Raw genomic sequence first — 19,801 nt, forward strand, 5'->3', positions numbered from 1 at the left:
GCACGTGTTTCTATTATACTTTTCCTCTGATTCCACCACTGGTTTGGCTTACAGATACTGAGGTAAATACTCATCAAATATTGAACGTTTGAATGTGGCCTTAGAATTTAGGTATCAAAGTAACTGTATCAATCTAAATAGCATGTGACTTATACTACATGTTATATACCATAAAAATAAAAAGCAATTCTAGACATCATTGCTCCTACAAAAAACTGGAATAAAAAGTGATCAAAAAGTCATATGCACCCTAAAATTGTGCCATTGAAAACTACAGCAAGTCCCACAAAAAGACCACTCACAGTACTTTCTACGGAAAAATATATTTGTATGTTTAAGAATATGATGACAAAAAATAAAAAAGCTATTTAGAAAAATACAGATTTGAATTGTTTATTCTACTTCCAAAACAATGTAATAAAACGTGATGAAAAATTTGTATGTACCACAAAATAGTAACAATGAAAACTGTAGCTTGTCTTGCAAAAAAGTAAGTCGTCTTGAAGCTCCGTTGACTGAAAAATCTAAAACTTATGACTCTCCAATTATGATGGCATGAAAACATTTTTTTTGTGTATTTTTTTGTACAAAATAATACATAAAATTATAAATGTGATATCGCTGTAGTAGTATTTAACCATAGAACAAAGTTAACACTTTAGCTGTGCAGCGAATAAATTAGTGAAATATGGAACTGTCTTTTTCTATTCTTCCCCATAAAGGGTTAAACAGTTAATAAGTTATATATACTGCCACAGGGTGGTACCAAAAAAAAAAAAATACAAGTCATCCTGCCAAAAGTGAGCAATTATATGGCATCCAAAGCAGGTACAGCTGACCGCACCACCAGGATGCCTGAAGGTTGACTGACTGAGCTCCGCAAACATGCACTGCAGCCGATACCCAGACTTCGGGTGCTATTGCCAGGAAGATTCAGCCAAACATAGATGAGGACAAGGAGAGAGATGGCAGCACTCATCAATCTTGAAGGCAGGTAAAGCTTTAATATTATAAAATCTTCACGGCTCGGGGGTGCATGTACAGATGAGTGTGCAGGTCAAATGACGGCCGTTTCGTGCAGCTAGAGCGCTTCAACAGGTCTGTGCCTTCAAGATTGGTGAGTGCTGCCATCTCTCTCCTTGTCCGCAATCATATGGCATCACTAATAAAAAAACAACAACTTATAGCGCCTGAAAAATGACATTAAAAAAGAAAAATGGAAAAATGAAAGTCTGGTCATTAGGTCTCATCCTTAAAGGGTTTCTCCACTACTTGAACAACCCCTTATTGATCTAAATGTTTGGCCCCAATAAAATAAAAAATCTATATTACGGTAACCACCCAAGCTGGTGCCGTTCCAGCTGTGACATGTGACCCCGATGCCCAATCAGCGCTAGCGTTACTGTCTCCACCTTTGGAGAAAATGAACATGAAGAGGACGTTCGGGCTGCAGCTGCTCTCTCAATTACTCTACATGTTCAATTCAACAGGAGGCAGGAACAGTGACCATAGCGCTGATTAGGGTCGGGGATCGAGTGTGACTACAACAGCACAAAAAACCTGGGGAGGGCAAGTGCTCATACTGCGGGAAAGGTGCCAGCGTGGGAGATGAGTATAGGCTTTTTTTTATGGGAGCCCAGCGAGCGGTATGACAAGGAGTTGTCCAAGTAGTTGACAACTTATTTAAGGGATTAATAATGAGGACACTAATATTTTTTATATTTATAGTATTGAAAATACATTTTACTAAAGTAAACATATAGTTCAAAAATACAAGGAAAAATGTGGTCCACATTAAATGACAGTACTTTTTTTTTCCCAAAAGGCCTCATGAAACATTGATCTGACTTGTTTCTACTTCCCCCTCCTTTGTCTACTTCTGTTTGGAAACTACATCTATTACAAATTATTCTGGGAATTTAAAAGTTATGCGGAAAGTTAAGAATTTGCTTCTATCATCAGTCTATGAGGTTATGATGAATAATGATGAGACGTCATCTCTTCTGACATGTCTATTCCAGTCTCATGATTATCGCACTGTCTAAATAAGCTGGCAGTCAGCGGATGAGCAATTAAAATAGAAAAGCAAACATCCCTTTAATGACATATGATGTAATAAGGACGTCATATGTAGCATGCCTGACTTTGATGCAGGCTCGCAAGTCGCAAGCCAAGCCTTTATCTTTGCTGGCAGGTGATGGCTGTGATAATCAACCATCATTTGCCTGTTAACCTGTTAAATGCATTCTGTGATAGTGGCATTTACAATATGCTGATGGAGAGCGTGTCATCCCATGTACTAATTGGAGTTCCCAAGACATGATCGTGGGTTTCCAATGGGTTGCCATGATGACCAGGGTTGTGCTGAAGATCCCTTTGCCTGTTATGACTGCACTCCTGTGAAAGCCAGCTTGTGGCTGGCTTTCATAAGAGACTGTGATTTTTTTTCTATATACAGCTATGTTCGTGTAAAAGTCCAATCTAGCAAAATATAAATAAACTAGATTGTGGCCCGATTCTAACGCATCGGGTATTCTAGAATATGCATGTGCTTGTAGTATATGGACAATGATGATTCCAGAATTCGCGGCATACTGTGCCCGTCGCTGATTGGTCGAGGCAACCTTTATGACATCATCGTCGCCATGGCAACCATTATGACATCATCGTCGCTGTGCCCGTCACTGATTGGTTGAGGCAACCTTTATGACATCATCGTCGCCATGGCAACCATTATGACATCATCGTCGCCATGCCCGTTGCTGATTGGTCGAGGCCTGGCGGTCCCTGGCGGCCCCTGATGTGCCTAAACAGTAGAAACCCCCCACAAGTGACCCCATTTTGGAAACTAGACCCCTTGCGGAACTTATCTAGATGTGTGGTGAGCACTTTGAACCCCCATGTGCTTCACAGAAGTTTATAATGTAGAGCCGTGAAAAAAAAATTGCATTTTTTCTACAAAAATGATCTTTTTGCCCACAAATTTTTATTTTCACAAGGGTAACAGGAGAAATTGGACAACTAAAGTTGTTGTCCAATTTATCCTGAGTATGCTGATGCCCCATATGTGGGGGTAAACCACTGTTTGGGCGCAGGGCAGAGCTCGGAAGGGAAGGAGCGCCATTTTGGAATGCAGACAGATAGAATGGTCTGTGGGCGTTATGTTGCGTTTGCAGAGCCCCTGATGTACCTAAACAGTAGTAACCCCCCACAAGTGACCCCGTTTTGGAAACTAGACCCCCCAAGGAACTTATATAGATGTGTGGTGAGAACTTTGAATGCCCAAGTGCTTCACAGAAGTTTATAATGCAGAGTCATAAAAAAATATATATATATATTTTTCCACAAAAAGGATTTTGTAGCCCCCAAGTTTTTATTTTCACAAGGGTAACAAGAGAAATTGGACCCCAGAAGTTGTTGTCCAATTTATCCCGAGTATGCTGATGCCCCATATGTGGGGGTAACCCACTGTTTGGGCGCACGGCAGAGCTCAGAAGGGAGGGAGCACCATTTGACTTTTTGAGCGCAAAATTGGCTATCGTGTTTGGAGACCCCCTGATGTACCTAAACAGTGGAAACCCCCCAATTCTAGCTCAAACCCTAACCCCAACACACCCCTAACCCTAATCCCAACCTGATCCATAATCCTAATCACTAACCCTAATCACAACCCTTACCCCAAAACAACCCTAATGTCAACCCTAACCATAACCCTAATCAAAACCCTAAATCCAACACACCCCTAATCCTAATCTCAACCCTAACCTCAAACCTAACCCTAATCCTAATACACCCCTAATCACAACCCTAACCCTAACCCTAATCACAACCCTAACCTTAACCCTAATCCCAAACCTAACCCTAATCCCAAGCATAACCCTAATGCCAACCCTAAACCTAATACCAACCCTAATCCAAACCCTAACCCTAATCCCAACTCTAACCCTAACTTTAGCCCCAACCCTAGCCCTAACTTTAGCCCCAACCCTAACCCCAGCCCTAAGGCTACTTTCACACTTGCGTTGTTTGGCATCCGTCGCAATCCGTCGTTTTGGACAAGAAACGGATCCTGCAAATGTGCCCGCAGGATGCGTTTTTTGCCCCTAGACTTGTATTGCCGACGGATCGTGACGGATGGCCACACGTCGCGTCCGTCGTGCACTGGATCAGTGTTTTGGCGGACCGTCAGCACAAAAAAACGTTCAATGTAACGTTTTTTTGTACGTCGCATCCGCCATTTCTGACCGCGCATGCGTGGCCGTATCTCCGCCCCCTCCTCCCCAGGACATAGATTGGGCAGCAGATGCGTTGAAAAACTTCATCCGCTGCCCACGTTGTGCACAATTTTCACAACGCACTGCGCATGCGCCCGCCATTTTCTTTTGCCGGCGGCCAGGAGGAGCAGCAGGAGGATCCAGGGACGCAGGTGAGTATGGTAGAGTCCCCGAATCCCCCTATTTCTCTGTCCTCTGATGTGCGATCACATCAGAGGACAAAGAATTACACTTTGACGTTTTTTTTTTGTGGTCGCCGGTAAACAGTTAATTACCGGCGATCGCAAAACAGGGGTCGCTAAAACCAACCCCGATCATGCTCTTTGGGGTCTCGGCTACCCCCGGCAGCCGAGACCCCAAAGATTCTCGCAGGGTTGGCCGGCGGGCGCACTGCGCATGCGCCCGCCATTTTGAAGATGGCTGCACCCACCGGGAGACACGAGGAGCATCGGGGGAGATAGGTGAGTATTGGGGGGCTACCTGGGACCCCTTTTCTCTGTCCTCCGATGCGCGATCACATCGGAGGACAGAGAAATTAAAAAGATCGCGTTTTTTTTTTTTTTTTTTTTCCGATCGCCGGTAAACGGTTAATTACCGGCGATCGCAAATGCGGGGTGGGTTAAAAACCCCCCGAATCATGTTCTCTGGGGTCTCGGCTACCCTCGGCAGCCGAGACCCCGGAGAAAATCCGACTCTGGGGGGCGCTATTTACTTTTTCCACAGCGCTGTTAATTAATTGGTTTAAGTACCCTTAGCGGCCGCCGTTAAAAGGCGTATCGGCGGTCGCTAAGGGGTTAAAAAAGTACTCCCACTAACATTTTTATTGTTTACATGTGTATACATGCATGTAATGTGAGTGTATTAATTTACTCACCTACAGCCGCTCTCTCCGGTGTCCAGCGCTGTTCTTCTGCTCTTCTCAGTGCCGTCACTGCAAATGAGATCTGCCGACTCATTCTACACTCACGTTATATACATACACTATACATGGGGGAGCCGGAAGTTGCTGTTACAATAAAAGCCTATAAAGTCTCATTCTGAAGCTTTATAGGTTTACATTGTAAAAGTCACGTGACCCAGAGGAGTCTACAGAGCGCTGACATCATTCAGAAGAGAAGTAAAATGGCGTTGGACACCGGAGAGAATTGCGGTAGGTGAGTATATTAATGCACTCACACTACATTACATCCACATACACTCAGCTTTAAACAATAAAAATGCTAGTGGGTGTGCTTCTTTAAGGGGTTAAACACAGAACATGAAGTTCCAAGTGCATAGAACGGTCATAGTAAGAACCATACAGTGCACATGGAAATGTAGTCGGCCTGTCTTAACATGCCATTGAATGACAGATAATTTGCTTGTATGTAGCGTTTGGCCAAAGTGGTGGGTCCAACACAGTGTTACAATATGATTGTAATAATTATGAAATGACTATGAACACCCAGTTCTCAATTTATTTATACACTCCCAGGAGGAATAAAAACAGAGGAAGAGAACATTTTCTTTAAATATTTGTCAGTAGTAGCTTTACCAAAATAATGTTTTTCGTTGTTTTTTTTACATCTGAAAAATTAGATGATTAGCAAATTGACTTAAAAATGGCGTATATGTGTATAATGTTCCCGGTGAAAGACCTGGCTATTTATTGCTTGCGTTGAGAAATACGTGATGGTGTCTCCACGGCTTTTCTACATGCATTTGCATATTTCCTTGTATATACTTGTTTATTATGTATACCCCTCCTCACATGTAAAGCGCCATGGAATAAATGGCGCTATAATAATAAATAATAATAATAATTTCCCATAAGGGATGGGGGCACTGTTCTGGATCACTGCGTTGAGAAACACGTGATGGTGTCTCCGCGGTGTTGGATGTTTTGATCTCCCCGAGGTCATTCATCCTTATATTTATAGTCCTTTTACTAGGCACTGCTCCTAATAGCCTGTTTCCTACTCCACACTGATGAGGGGCAAATACCCCAAAACAGCTGTCTATGGATGGATACTATGTTTTGGCATAGGTGGTTTTCCTTTTGGATGCTGCCCTTCCTGTGGTTGTTCCTTCCCTGTGAAAGACCTGGCTATTTATTGCTTGCGTTGAGAAACACGTGATGGTGTCTCCGTGGCTTTTTTACATGCATTTGCATATTTCCCATAAGGGATGGGGGCAGTGTTCTGGATCACTGCGTTGAGAAACACGTGATGGTGTCTCCGCGGTGTTGGATGTTTTGATCTCCCCAAGGTCATTCATCCTTATGTTTATAGTCCTTTTACTAGGCACTGCTCCTAATAGCCAGTTTCCTACTCCACACTGATGAGGGGCAAATACCCCAAAACAGCTGTCTGTGGATGGATACCATGTTTTGGCATAGGTGGTTTTCCTTTTTGGATGCTGCCCTTCCCATGGTTGTTCCTTCCCGGTGAAAGACCTGGCTATTTATTGCATGCGTTGAGAAACACGTGATGGTGTCTCCGCAGCTTTTCTACATGCTCTTCTTGGTCCAGCGCCTCCCATCTTCTTGTGATGCTGTCCTCCTTCTTGCTTCATGTGGATGACACATCGCTGCATCATCCATATAGACTGCCCGGCACTGTGCTCCTGTGCAGGTGTACTTATCTGCCCTCATGAGAGCAGGTCAAAGTACTGCAGTGTGCAGGTGTCGGAAAAGGTCAAAGAGCCTCGGTGCCTGCGCACTGCAGTACTTTGCTCTGCCCTCAACAGGGCAGATAAGTACACCTGCACAGGAGCACTGGAGGTGAGGAGATCGTGTGGATGATGCAGTAATGCAGGAGGGCAGCATCGCAAGAAGATGGGAGGCACCAGACCAACAGAGTGACATCCCTCGGACCGCCAGCAGGTGAGTATAATAAAAGTTATTTTTCTTCGCTTACAGGTCAGGTTCGGAGCTTATATAAAGTTGAAATGGAGAAAGGTGATGGTCGTATCTTATATCGGCCCAAATTGGTGACAGTTTCCCTTTGACAAAAATGCAATAAAAAATGCCAGTAACCTAATTTAATCTAACAGGTGCAGAAATGCTGCTAAATATCTGCCACATTAGAAACTCATCAAATACTCATCATGGGAACTTAACGTAAGGCCGGAGTCACACCAGTGTATGGCATCCGATGCGAGAGCCAGAGCTATTAGTGTGAGTGGAGTGTCATGCTACTGTGCTCCAATCCTCTCGCAGTCTGGCCGTGCGCCATTGTCCTATCCCCTGATGAAGCCATTATTGTGGTGAAACATGTTGAGGGGACATGTGCAATGTGTTTAAATTACACTATTCATGGATGGCACCCCGGGGTGTTATGCAATAGTTTGAGGGATAGTTCACGATCCAATAGATTTATTATATTTAGGTAAACACAGTTATGAATGTATTTTTTAATGGGAACCTCCTAATTCAACTTTTAAAATCTTAAAATATATAATAAAAGTTATATTCTAATAACCTGTTAGAGAGATGATATTAATGGGGCTTTGCACCTTATTTTTGTTTATATATGTACCCTCTGGACTGATTTGTCTCCAATAGTGTATGTAAATAAGCAGCTAAAACTTAATCAGTCACAATTTTTTTTTTTTAAAGTTAATATTTATAATTCGTGTAAATTATGCTAAAGCATCAGCTAGTAAGCCGGTAGGGTGTCTGATCATTGTCAAGAAGTAAACATAATATAGAGTGGAAAATTGTGATATCCATTGTAAAAAATGTATCCTTAAACTTGGTTTGAGATGTAGCTAGCTATATTCAGACGGGTATGTGCACACGTTCAGGTTTTTTTGCGTTTTTTTCGTGATAAAAACGCTATTAAAACGCATTAAAAACGCATACATTATGCATCCTATCATTTAGAATGCATTCTGCATGTTTTGTGCACATGATGCGTTTTTTTCCGCAAAAAAAAAAACGCATTGCGGTAAAAAAAAGTAGCATGTTTATTAATTTTGCGGATTTTCTGCATTTTTCCTGCTATTCTATGCATTTGGAAAAAAACGCACAAAAAACGCACAAAACCGCATCAAAAACGCGAAAAAATGCATGCGGATTTCTGACAGAAATGTCCGGTTTTTGTCAGGAAAATTTCTGCAAGAAATCCTGATGCGTGCACATACCCTTAAAGCGCCATCATTTTTTTTCTACAGCTTTAATGCAAATTCCTATCTGCTACTGTATGTCTCCAGATATAATGGTTTCTTCATGTTTGGGTTCTTGCCCTGATTACTGTCATCTGACATATGAGCATGGGAGGGAATATCCGTACACAATTTTATATTGATGTCATGGGAAAAAATGAACTCCCAGCTTAACCTGTTAAGTACTGGTGCATAGATTTAGTAAAATGATGTAAAGGCAATGTTATTATCAGTGGTCGAATGGTGTGGGCAAATATTTGCTCTACCTCAGGGGTGTCAAACTGCATTCCTCGAGGGCTGCAAACAGGTCATGTTTTCAAGATTTCCTTGTACTGCACAGGTGATAATTTAATCACCTACACAAATAATGAGTTGGTGATTAAATTATCACCTGTGCAGTACAAGGAAATCCTGAAAACATGACCTGTTTGCAGCCCTCGAGGAATGCAGTTTGACGCCCCTGCTCTACCTGGTAGGCTCCTTCAGCAAACTGCAGAAGCGGTCACGTGGGGCCGCTCATTTACAGTGATGAATATGCGGCTCCACCCCTATGGGAGGTGGAGCCGCATATTCATGACTGTAATCGGCGGCCCCACGTGACGGCTCATACAGTAGAAGGTGCGGCCAGGACAGGAAGCAGCGCCAGCCAGCGAGGGAGCCGGGTGAGTATTTTATTACCAGCGGGCGGGCACACAGGGGGTGGGAGGGGTCTAGGGGACATGGACCTTTATTTTAAACATGAGAAACAAACAAAAAAAAGGATTTATCATATCTTCTCTACAGCAAACGCTGCTGCAGAGAAGATATGAATCGCGGCTTCAGCACCAGATGCAGGGGACAGCGCTAAACTTTAGCGCTGTCTCCTGCACGGTGCGTGTGGTACCCAGTGGGCACACGGGCGGCACACGTGTGCCGCACGTGTGCCACACTGATGTGCCACAGAAACGCACGGGCACATGGACACGGATAATTCCGGTACCGATTTTTCCGGTATCGGAATTATCTGGACGTGTGGGACTGCCCTTACAGCTAGTGGAAAGTACAAAGACTAGGTGCACACTAGGCCATAAATAAGGTCCACACATCTAGGTTGATCAGAAATGGTACTCTGGCCACCTGGAGTTCATTTGCCGACTTTGTACGCAGGGCTAGGAAGTTGGTAAGCTAATGTTCTAACTTCAACTCAATTTTTCCATGTTCTTCTTCCCTCTTCCTCTGGTCTTTAGAAGAGGAACTCCATTTTTGAACGTGTGAAGCTCGGATTTAGACATTTTAATGAGTATCCATCCTTTTAATATCATAAATCAATAGTACACATGAAAATAAACAACTTTGTCCTATATCTTATCAGAGAAAATGGCTTCATTCTCCTCCTGGACTGAACTTTCAATCTCAATTCATGGGTAAAATGAGTAAAATCAGTGTCCAGTGAAGACACATATTCCCATTACTGAGATAGGAGATGCCTGGGAGGAGGAGGGAGGAGATAGAGGTGGACACAATCATTCTGCTGCAAGTTCCTTGCTACTTTATGAGCACCAAACTTCCATGTTCTATGTCAGGAATGGGAAAATCTGTATTCACTGAAGACAAATTTTACAGGTGAATTGAGAATTTTGAGAATGATCAGTCCAGGAGGAGAAAGAAATGGATTTCTCTAATTAGATATATGAAACTTTCCTATTTTCAATTGTATTATTGATATCTCATAAATAAAAAAAAGTAAGACAATGGCTACTCTTAATGATACCTATAACAATTAGCGGGATAGAACACAGGGAGTTGGTAACTCATTATCTATCACCACTTGAACACCCCAGTTATTTCTGTTTCTTAATAAATAGGAGTTGTAGAGCAAAGAAAATAAAATAGATCTGAATTATTAACATTTCTAAACTTTGCTAAATTCCTATGTGAATTTTTTAAAAATGATACATTATTCATAACAGATTTAAAAAAAAAACGATAGTCAGAGTCAGTACATATTAACCCCTTTCTGACCTCGGACGGGATAGTACGTCCGAGGTCAGAACCCCCGCCTTGATGCGGGCTCCGGCGGTGAGCCCGCTTCAAAGCCGGGACATGTCAGCTGTTTCGTACAGCTGACATGTGCCCGCAATAGCGGCGGGTGGAATCGTGATCCGCCCGCCGCTATTAACTAGTTAAATGCCACTGACAGCAGCATTTAACTAGCGCTTCCGGCCATTAGGCCGGAAATGAGCGCATCGCTGACCCCCATCACGTGATCGGGGATCAGCAATGCATCAGCATAACAACCAGAGGTCTCCTTGAGACCTCTATGGTTGTTGATGCTGGATTGCTATGAGCGCCACCCTGTGGCCGGCGCTCATAGCAATGCAGTAAATCTACTACATAAGAGCGATCTATGCATCGTTCCTATGTACCAGACACAAAAAACGTATCAACTAAATACCTTGTTTTTTCCATCTTTTGACTAGCATTTGCTTATTACTGTGATTTTTTTTACTACAGAGTATTTTTGACCACACTGTGCTCTTTTGTGTCTTTATCGTTCCTATGTAGCAGAGCCGATCGAGTTGTGCCAGCAATATATATTTTTAAAAATATGAAAAAAAAAAAATACAAGTTTAAATCACCCCCTTTTCGCCTCATTCAAAATAAAACAATAAAAAAATAAATCCTACGAATATTTGGTATCGCCGTGTTCAGAATTGCCCGATCTATCAAAAAAAAAGATTAACCTGATCGCTAAATGAGTAGCGAGAAAAAAATTCAAAACGCCAGAATTACGTTTTACTGGTCGCCGAGACATTGCATTAAAATGCAATAATGGGCGATCAAAAGAACGTACCTGCACCAAAATGGAATCACTAAAAACGTCAGCTCAGCATGCAGAAAATAAGCCCTCACCCCAGATCACGAAAAATGGAGACGCTACAGGTATCGGAAAATGGCACATTTTTTTAGCAAAGTTTGGAATTTTTTTTTACCACTTAGGTAAAAAAGGACCTAGACATGTTTGATGTCTATGAACTCGTAATGACCTGGAAAATCATATTGGCAGATCAGTTTTAGCATTTAGTGAATCTAGCAAAGAAGCCAAGCAAAAAACCAGTGTGGGATTGCACTCTTTTTGCAATTTCACCGCACTTGGAATTTTTTTCCCGTTTTCTAGTACACGACATGCTAAAACCAATGATGTCGTTCAAAAGTACAACTCGTCCGGCAAAACAATAAGACCTCACATGGCCATATTGACGTAAAAATAAAAAAGTTATGGCTCCGGGAAAGAGGGGAGCGAAAAATGAAAACGCAACACCGAAAAAAGCTGGTTTCATGAAGGGGTTAATGACTCCAAGTAAAACGAGCTCCGACTGACACCATGACTCCAACTCCACAGCCCTGCTGCTTGTATGACTGAAGTGTGACCGGCAGGGGAAGGTAAATTAAATTGGAGCCTTTCCAAAGATAAAGACCAAGCACGAGTGCTCCTATACGCTGTATACTCTGCCCAACTATACATGAAATGACGATAACTCCAACCATAAATAACGAAGTCTTGCATCTTATAAGTGCCGGCCTCTTGATCTAGCCCTTAATCAATCTGTTGTTCATATTTTTTGGACAAATAGTGAAAGACCACCTCATTGAGAAGACTAGTACAGTTTCCAGTCCTTATTCCCTGTGACGTATTTTAAGCTGTACCATATATTATGTATACTGACCGTACTGAGACCACCCCTATAGAAGACGTCTTTCAGTGTTATCTCATGTACCGCTAGGTTTCAGCTCTTCTGAAGGCTTTACACCTAATATAGGCAGTATTTCCCAATATCCTGACCTCTTCATCTAGTATTACAGGTGTACGTGGGGCATCAAGTACATAAAAAAAACTAACCATACGAAATAACATAACTACAAAATGATTAGATTAAGCTTTGTCTTACCATGAAATCATTGGCAAACTCTTCGGATTTTGCTCTTTTTCTTTCATAACCATTGATGTAGCTCTGAATGATTTCTCTCTGCTCCATTACGAGGCCAGCCGTGAATATGGTCACATGAAGTGTTTGTTTCTTGAGACCACCAGGCAGAGGCGAGGACTGTGGTTAGCAAACATCTCTACAGCACTAAACAAGAATAAAGTTTGAAGCGGAAGCTATTACTGACAGCTACTTGTGGTCAAGATAAACCAGAACTCAACTGGGTCCTACTGCCTTCCAGCGTGAGGTCATGTACAGCGAGTGGTCGGGTTATTGTTCAGGGCCTGGGTTCTGGACTTTGTGGTAGAAAATGTTCAGCTTGATAATTCAGTAGACGCTTCACACGGCAGCTGTGAGGACACACATCCCTCCGAGGGCGCGCACATACGCTACACGCTGCTGCTGCGACAATATCTGGTTACCTCTTCCTCTGTCTCTTACACAATGTGTTCTTTGTTGATATAGATCACCAGAAAGTTGCTCTTTTGAAGATACACTTGTGCCATTTTAGGGCCACAGTGCAGTATATCTATAGCTATAAAAAGTGTATCTGTCACTACATATCACAATACTAACTACATTTACCAATAAAAAGATCTCTTAGTGCTGTTGATGCCGGTGTACTTACTTTGAAAATCCACATCAGAGTAATTGTACACAATCCTGCAATTAAAGGGAATCTGTCAGCAGGTTTTTGCTATGTAATCTGAGAGCAGAATAATGTAGGCAAGAGAACTTGATAACAGTGATGTATCACTTACTGGGGCTGCTTGATGTCGTTTTCATAGAATACCTGTTTTGTCTACTGCTAAGTCTATTGTTCTGTGTATAACTCTGGCCAGACCCCCAACTGGCAGCTTCCTATGTTTACTGTGCATTGTGGTCAAGCTGCTGATCAGTGGTGGGGTTGGGTTACACAGTTTAACCTGACTGCTGGTTGCATGAGCTGTAGTACTGGCAGTGATAATCTCCTAGTGATAAAAGACTGTTTGTATTGAAGCTACAGCACACAGCCAAATAAGTGACACATCCCTGGAATCAGGATCTTGGGCCCTATATTATGCTGCTCTCATATTAAATAGCAAAAGTCTGCTATCAGATTTCCTTTAAAATGAAGATTTTAGTTTTAAGTAGATGTCCACTTTCAGTAAAGTGGTCCCAAAAGTGTGTAAAGAACATAAAATAACAAACTCATCAGTTGTCTTTTCCCCTTTACCTCTGGGTGGTTCAGGATACAGGTGTAGATATGGACATTCGAGGTCTGTCCTCTTGGATGGATAATCTCACTGCAAGGGTACAAAACATTCAAGATTTTGTGATTCAGAATCCGATGTCAGAGCCTAGGATTCCAAGTCCTGATTTGTTTTTTGGGGATAGATCTAAGTTTCTGAATTTCAAAAATAATTGTAAATTGTTTCTTGCTTTGAAACCTCGCTCCTCAGGTGACCCTGTTCAACAAGTGAAAATCATTATTTCTTTGTTACGTGGCGACCCTCAAGACTGGGCATTTTCCCTTGCGCCAGGAGATCCAGGATTGCGTGATGTTGATGTGTTTTTTCTGGCGCTTAGATTGCTTTATGATGAACCAAATTCAGTGGATCAGGCAGAGAAAATCTTGCTGGCTCTGTGTCAGGGTCAGGATGAGGTAGAGATATATTGTCAGAAGTTTAGGAAGTGGTCTGTACTCACTCAGTGGAATGAATGTGCTCTGGCAGCAATTTTCAGAAAGGGTCTCTCTGAAGCCCTTAAGGATGTCATGGTGGGATTTCCCATGCCTGCTGGTCTGAATGAGTCTGTCTTTGGCCATTCAGATCGATCGACGCTTGCGTGAGCGTAAAGCTGTGCACCATTTGGCGGTATTATCTGAGCATAGACCTGAGCCTATGCAATGTGATAGGACTTTGACCAGAGCTGAACGGCAAGAACACAGACGTCGGAATGGGCTGTGTTTTTACTGTGGTGATTCCACTCATGCTATCTCCAATTGTCCTAAGCGCACTAAGCGTTTCGCTAGGTCTGCCACCATTGGTACGGTACAGTCGAAATTTTTTTTGTCCGTTACTCTGATTTGCTCTTTGTCATCCTATTCTGTTATGGCATTTGTGGATTCAGGCGCTGCCCTGAATTTGATGGACTTTGAGTTTGCTATGAGCTGTGGTTTTTTCTTGGCGCCCTTGCAGTATCCTATTCCATTGAGAGGAATTGATGCTACGCCTTTGGCCAAGAATAAGCCTCAGTACTGGACCCAATTGAACATGTGCATGGCTCCTGCACATCAGGAGGATATTCGCTTTTTGGTGTTGCATAATCTGCATGATGTGGTCGTTTTGGGGTTGCCATGGCTACAGGTCCATAATCCAGTATTGGATTGGAAATCTATGTCTGTGTCCAGCTGGGGTTGTCAGGGGGTACATGGTGATGTTCCATTTTTGTCTATTTCATCATCCACCCCTTCTGAAGTTCCGGAGTTTTTGTCGGATTACAGGGATGTATTTGATGAGCCCAAATCCAGTGCCCTACCTCCTCATAGGGATTGCGATTGTGCTATCAATTTGATTCCTGGTAGTAAGTTGCCTAAGGGCCGACTGTTCAATTTATCTGTGCCAGAACATGCCGCTATGCGGAGTTATATAAAGGAATCCTTGGAGAAGGGTCATATTCGCCCGTCGTCGTCACCATTGGGAGCAGGGTTCCTTTTTGTGGCCAAGAAGGATGGTTCTTTGAGACCTTGTATTGATTACCGCCTTCTTAATAAGATCACAGTCAAATTTCAGTACCCTTTGCCGCTGCTGTCTGATTTATTTGCTCGGATTAAGGGGGCTAGTTGGTTCACCAAGATAGATCTTCGTGGTGCGTATAATCTTGTGCGTATTAAACAGGGCGATGAATGGAAAACAGCATTTAATACGCCCGAGGGCCATTTTGAGTACCTGGTTATGCCATTCGGGCTTTCCAATGCTCCATCAGTATTTCAGTCCTTTATGCATGACATCTTCTGAGAGTACCTGGATAAATTCCTGATTGTATATTTGGATGATATTTTGGTCTTCTCGGATGATTGGGAGTCTCACGTGAAGCAGGTCAGAATGGTGTTCCAGGTCCTTCGTGCGAATTCTTTGTTTGTGAAGGGGTCAAAGTGTCTCTTTGGAGTTCAGAAGGTTTCATTTTTGGGTTTCATTTTTTCCCCTTCTACTATCGAGATAGACCCTGTTAAAGTCCAGGCCATTTATGATTGGACTCAGCCGACATCTGTGAAGAGTCTGCAAAAGTTCCTGGGCTTTGCTAATTTTTATCGTCGCTTCATCAGTAATTTTTCTAGTGTTGCTAAACCGTTGACTGATTTGACCAAGAAGGGTGCTGATGTGGTCAATTGGTCTTCTGCGGCTGTGGAAGCTTTTCAGGAGTTGAAGCATCGTATTTCTTCTGCCCCTGTGTTGTGCCAGCCAGATGTTTCGCTCCCGTTTCAGGTCGAGGTTGATGCTTCTGAGATTGGAGCAGGGGCTGTTTTGTCGCAAAGAAGTTCTGATGGCTCGGTGATGAAACCATGTGCCTTCTTTTCTAGAATGTTTTCGCCTGCTGAGCGCAATTATGATGTTGGCAATCGAGAGTTGTTGGCCATGAAGTGGGCATTCGAGGAGTGGCGTCATTGGCTTGAAGGAGCCAAGCATCGCGTGGTGGTCTTGACGGATCACAAGAATTTGACTTATCGCGAGTCTGCCAAACGGTTGAATCCTAGACAGGCTCGTTGGTCGCTATTTTTCTCCCGTTTTGATTTTGTGGTTTCGTACCTTCCGGGCTCTAAGAATGTGAAGGCTGATGCCCTGTCAAGGAGTTTTGTGCCCGACTCTCCGGGTGTTCCTGAGCCGGCGGGTATTCTCAAAGAGGGGGTAAGTTTGTCTGCCATCTCCCCTCATTTGCGGCGGGTGCTGCAAAAATTTCAGGCTGATAGACCTGACCGTTGCCCAGCGGAGAAACTATTTGTCCCTGATAAATGGACTAGTAGAGTTATCTCTGAGGTTCATTGTTCGGTGTTGGCTGGTCATCCTGGAATCTTTGGTACCAGAGATTTGGTGGCTAGATCCTTTTGGTGGCCGTCTTTGTCGCGGGATGTGCGTTCTTTTGTGCAGTCCTGTGGGACTTGTGCTCGGGCTAAGCCCTGCTGTTCTCGTGCCAGTGGGTTGCTTTTGCCCTTGCCGGTCCCGAAGAGGCCCTGGACGCATATCTCTATGGATTTTATTTCAGATCTCCCTGTCTCTCAAAAGATGTCGGTCATTTGGGTGGTTTGTGATCGCTTCTCTAAGATGGTCCATTTGGTACCCTTGTCTAAATTGCCTTCCTCCTCTGATTTGGTGCCATTGTTTTTCCAGCATGTGGTTCGTTTACATGGCATTCCGGAGAACATCGTTTCGGACAGAGGTTCCCAGTTTGTTTCGAGGTTTTGGCGATCCTTTTGTGCTAGGATGGGCATTGATTTGTCTTTTTCCTTGGCTTTCCATCCTCAGACAAATGGCCAAACCGAACGAACTAATCAGACTTTGGAAACATATCTGAGATGCTTTGTTTCTGCTGATCAGGATGATTGGGTGTCCTTTTTGCCTTTGGCTGAGTTCGCCCTTAATAATCGGGCCAGCTCGGCTACTTTGGTTTCGCCGTTTTTCTGCAATTCTGGTTTCCATCCTCGTTTCTCTTCAGGGCAGGTTGAGTCTTCGGACTGTCCTGGTTTAGATACTGTGGTGGATAGGTTGCAGCAGATTTGGACTCATGTAGTGGACGATTTGACATTGTCCCAGGAGAAGGCTCAACGTTTCGCTAACCGCCGGCGCTGTGTGGGTCCCTGACTTCGTGTTGGGGATTTGGTTTGGTTGTCGTCTCGTTATGTTCCTATGAAGGTTTCCTCTCCTAAGTTTAAGCCTCGTTTCATTGGTCCGTATAAGATTTCTGAGGTTCTCAGTCCTGTGTCATTTCATTTGACCCTTCCAGCTTCTTTTGCCATCCATAATGTATTCCATAGGTCGTTGTTGCGGAGATACGTGGGGCCTGTGGTTCCATCCGTTGATCCTCCTGCCCCGGTGTTGGTTGAGGGGGAGTTGGAGTATGTGGTGGAGAAGATTTTGGATTCTCGTATTTCGAGACGGAAACTCCAGTACCTGGTCAAGTGGAAGGGTTATGGTCAGGAAGATAATTCCTGGGTCTTTGCCTCTGATGTTCATGCTGCCGATCTGGTTCGCGCCTTTCATTTGGCTCATCCTGGTCGGCCTGGGGGGCTCTGGTGAGGGTTCGGTGACCCCTCCTCAAGGGGAGGGTACTGTTGTGAATTCTGTTGTCAAGCTCCCTCCTGTGGTCATGAATGGTACTTCGGCTGGTTCTGTCCATGGGCTTCCTCTGGTGGTTGTGAGTGGGGCTGCGGCTTCTGAGTTTCCTTCCACAGGTGACGAGGTTAATTCGTTAGCTGGCTGCTCTATTTAACTCCACTTAGATCATTGCTCCATGCCACCTGTCAATATTCCAGTATTGGTCTAGTTCGCTCCTAGATCGTTCTTGTGACCTGTCTTCCCAGGAGAAGCTAAGTTCCTGCTTGTTTTTCTCTGGTTTGCTATTTTTCTGTCCAGCTTGCTATTTTGATTTTTGTCTTGCTTGCTAGAAGCTCTGGGATGCAGAGGGAGCGCCTCCACACCGTGAGTCGGTGCGGAGGGTCTTTTTGCGCCTTCTGCGTGGTCTTTTTGTAGTTTTTGTGCTGACCGCAAAGTTGCCTTTCCTATCCTCTGTCTGTTCAGTAAGTCAGGCCTCACTTTGCTAAATCTATTTCATCTCTGTGTTTGTAATTTTCATCTTAACTCACAGTCATTATATGTGGGGGGCTGCCTTTTCCTTTGGGGAATTTCTCTGAGGCAAGGTAGGCTTTATTTTTCTATCTTTAGGGCTAGCTAGTTCCTTAGGCTGTGACGAGTTGCATAGGGAGCGTTAGGAGCTATCCACGGCTATTTCTAGTGTGTGTGATAGGATTAGGGATTGCGGTCAGCAGAGTTCCCACGTCTCAGAGCTTGTTCTGTATTATTAGTAACTATCAGGTCATTCCGTGTGCTCTTAACCACCAGGTCTATTATTGTCCTAACCACCAGGTCCTAACAGTGGGCATCACTGTGGGTGGATCCATGAGGTCATCAGGGTGGGCGTTATCTTGGATACCAGCACATGGTGTGCTGAAACAGGAAATGGCAGCCATCTTTATGGTCTCACTTTTGATCTGAGAAAACTTATGTAAGGTTAAGCAATACACGTTATGGGTTGCTTCTCTCAATCTGTTATGTCTTGAGGTTAATTAAGTATTTGATCTTATGGCTCTCCTCAACAGTCCCCCCTAAATACTTTATTAACCTTTTTTTTTCCTTGTTCCCACCATGTTTCCCTAACCCACCAGTGTTAAGTGTCACTATGACATCAAAGGCTTCATGACAATATGGATGCTATTGACACCTGAGAATGTGTGACCAATTATGGGTATATCAGGAGGTATATCGGAGTGCATTACCCATGTCCTTGGGACTTTCCTACCTGCTGGATCTATCCAGTCTCCAATCTCCCATCTCCATGGTTACATAAAATACACATGTGACTCACCCTGATATACACATCCTAGATCTGACCGTCTCGCCCAGGAGGGGGGAATTGGAGTTTTCACCAGTTTGAGACAAGTTTTCCCTTGTGGAAAACCTCACTTTGTAGCTGGACTTTGACAAGCAGGTCAGATCCTACTCTGTCCCTAACTGTCTAACACGTTTACAATGTGAGAGATGGATCCATGAAGCGCTCAGCAACCCTGACCGAAGTAGGAGTAGTCAGGAGCACTTGGTAGGGACCCTCAAATTTCGACTCCAGGGATGTCTTTCTGATGAACTTCTTTACCAGCACATAGTCACCAGGTTGGAAAGCATGGGTACCTTCACTGGAATCTGGACCTGGAATGGATGATAAAACTTGTACATGTGTTACTGACAGTTCTTTAGTAAAGACAATTACATAATTTACAAGAGTTTCACTTCCTAAGTCTAGCTGTTGTGGAAAATATTGACCCAACCTTGGAGGCCCCCCCAAGAAGAATCTTGAATGGTGTGAGTTTAGTGGGACCCCTTGGAGTGTTTCTGACTGAGTATAAGGCAATGGGCAAAATATCTGTCCAAGGAAGTCTGACTTCCTGACTGGCTTTCAGTATTTTATTTTTCAAGGTGCCATTCAATCTTTCTACTTTCCCACTGCTCTGTGGGTGATATGGAGTATGTAAACCCAAATCAGCTCTCACCAATGTCCATAGTTCCTTAGTCAGTGCTGCAATGAACACAGGTCCTTGGTCACTCTCAATTACCTCTGGGACCCCATATCTGCATACTACTTCAGTCATCAGTCTCTTAACAGTCACTC

General features: G+C 43.6%; 1 protein-coding gene across 2 annotated transcripts in view; it reads right to left on the minus strand.

Moving 5' to 3' along the window:
• PTPN22 (protein tyrosine phosphatase non-receptor type 22) overlaps positions 1–12,786 on the minus strand; it is a 156,893-nt gene extending 144,107 nt beyond the window's left edge. The window contains exon 1 of one of the 2 annotated variants that reach the window (XM_069761768.1): positions 12,350–12,786. In XM_069761768.1, coding sequence (XP_069617869.1) covers positions 12,350–12,436 — 87 coding nt within the window. In that variant the 5' untranslated portion in view covers positions 12,437–12,786. The remainder of the gene's footprint in view (positions 1–12,349) is intronic. The other variant, XM_069761769.1, reaches the window with a different exon arrangement.
• Positions 12,787–19,801: the final 7,015 nt, after the last annotated feature.

Source organism: Ranitomeya imitator, chromosome 3 (genome assembly GCF_032444005.1).
Source record: "Ranitomeya imitator isolate aRanImi1 chromosome 3, aRanImi1.pri, whole genome shotgun sequence".
NCBI classification, from domain to species: Eukaryota; Metazoa; Chordata; class Amphibia; order Anura; family Dendrobatidae; genus Ranitomeya; species Ranitomeya imitator.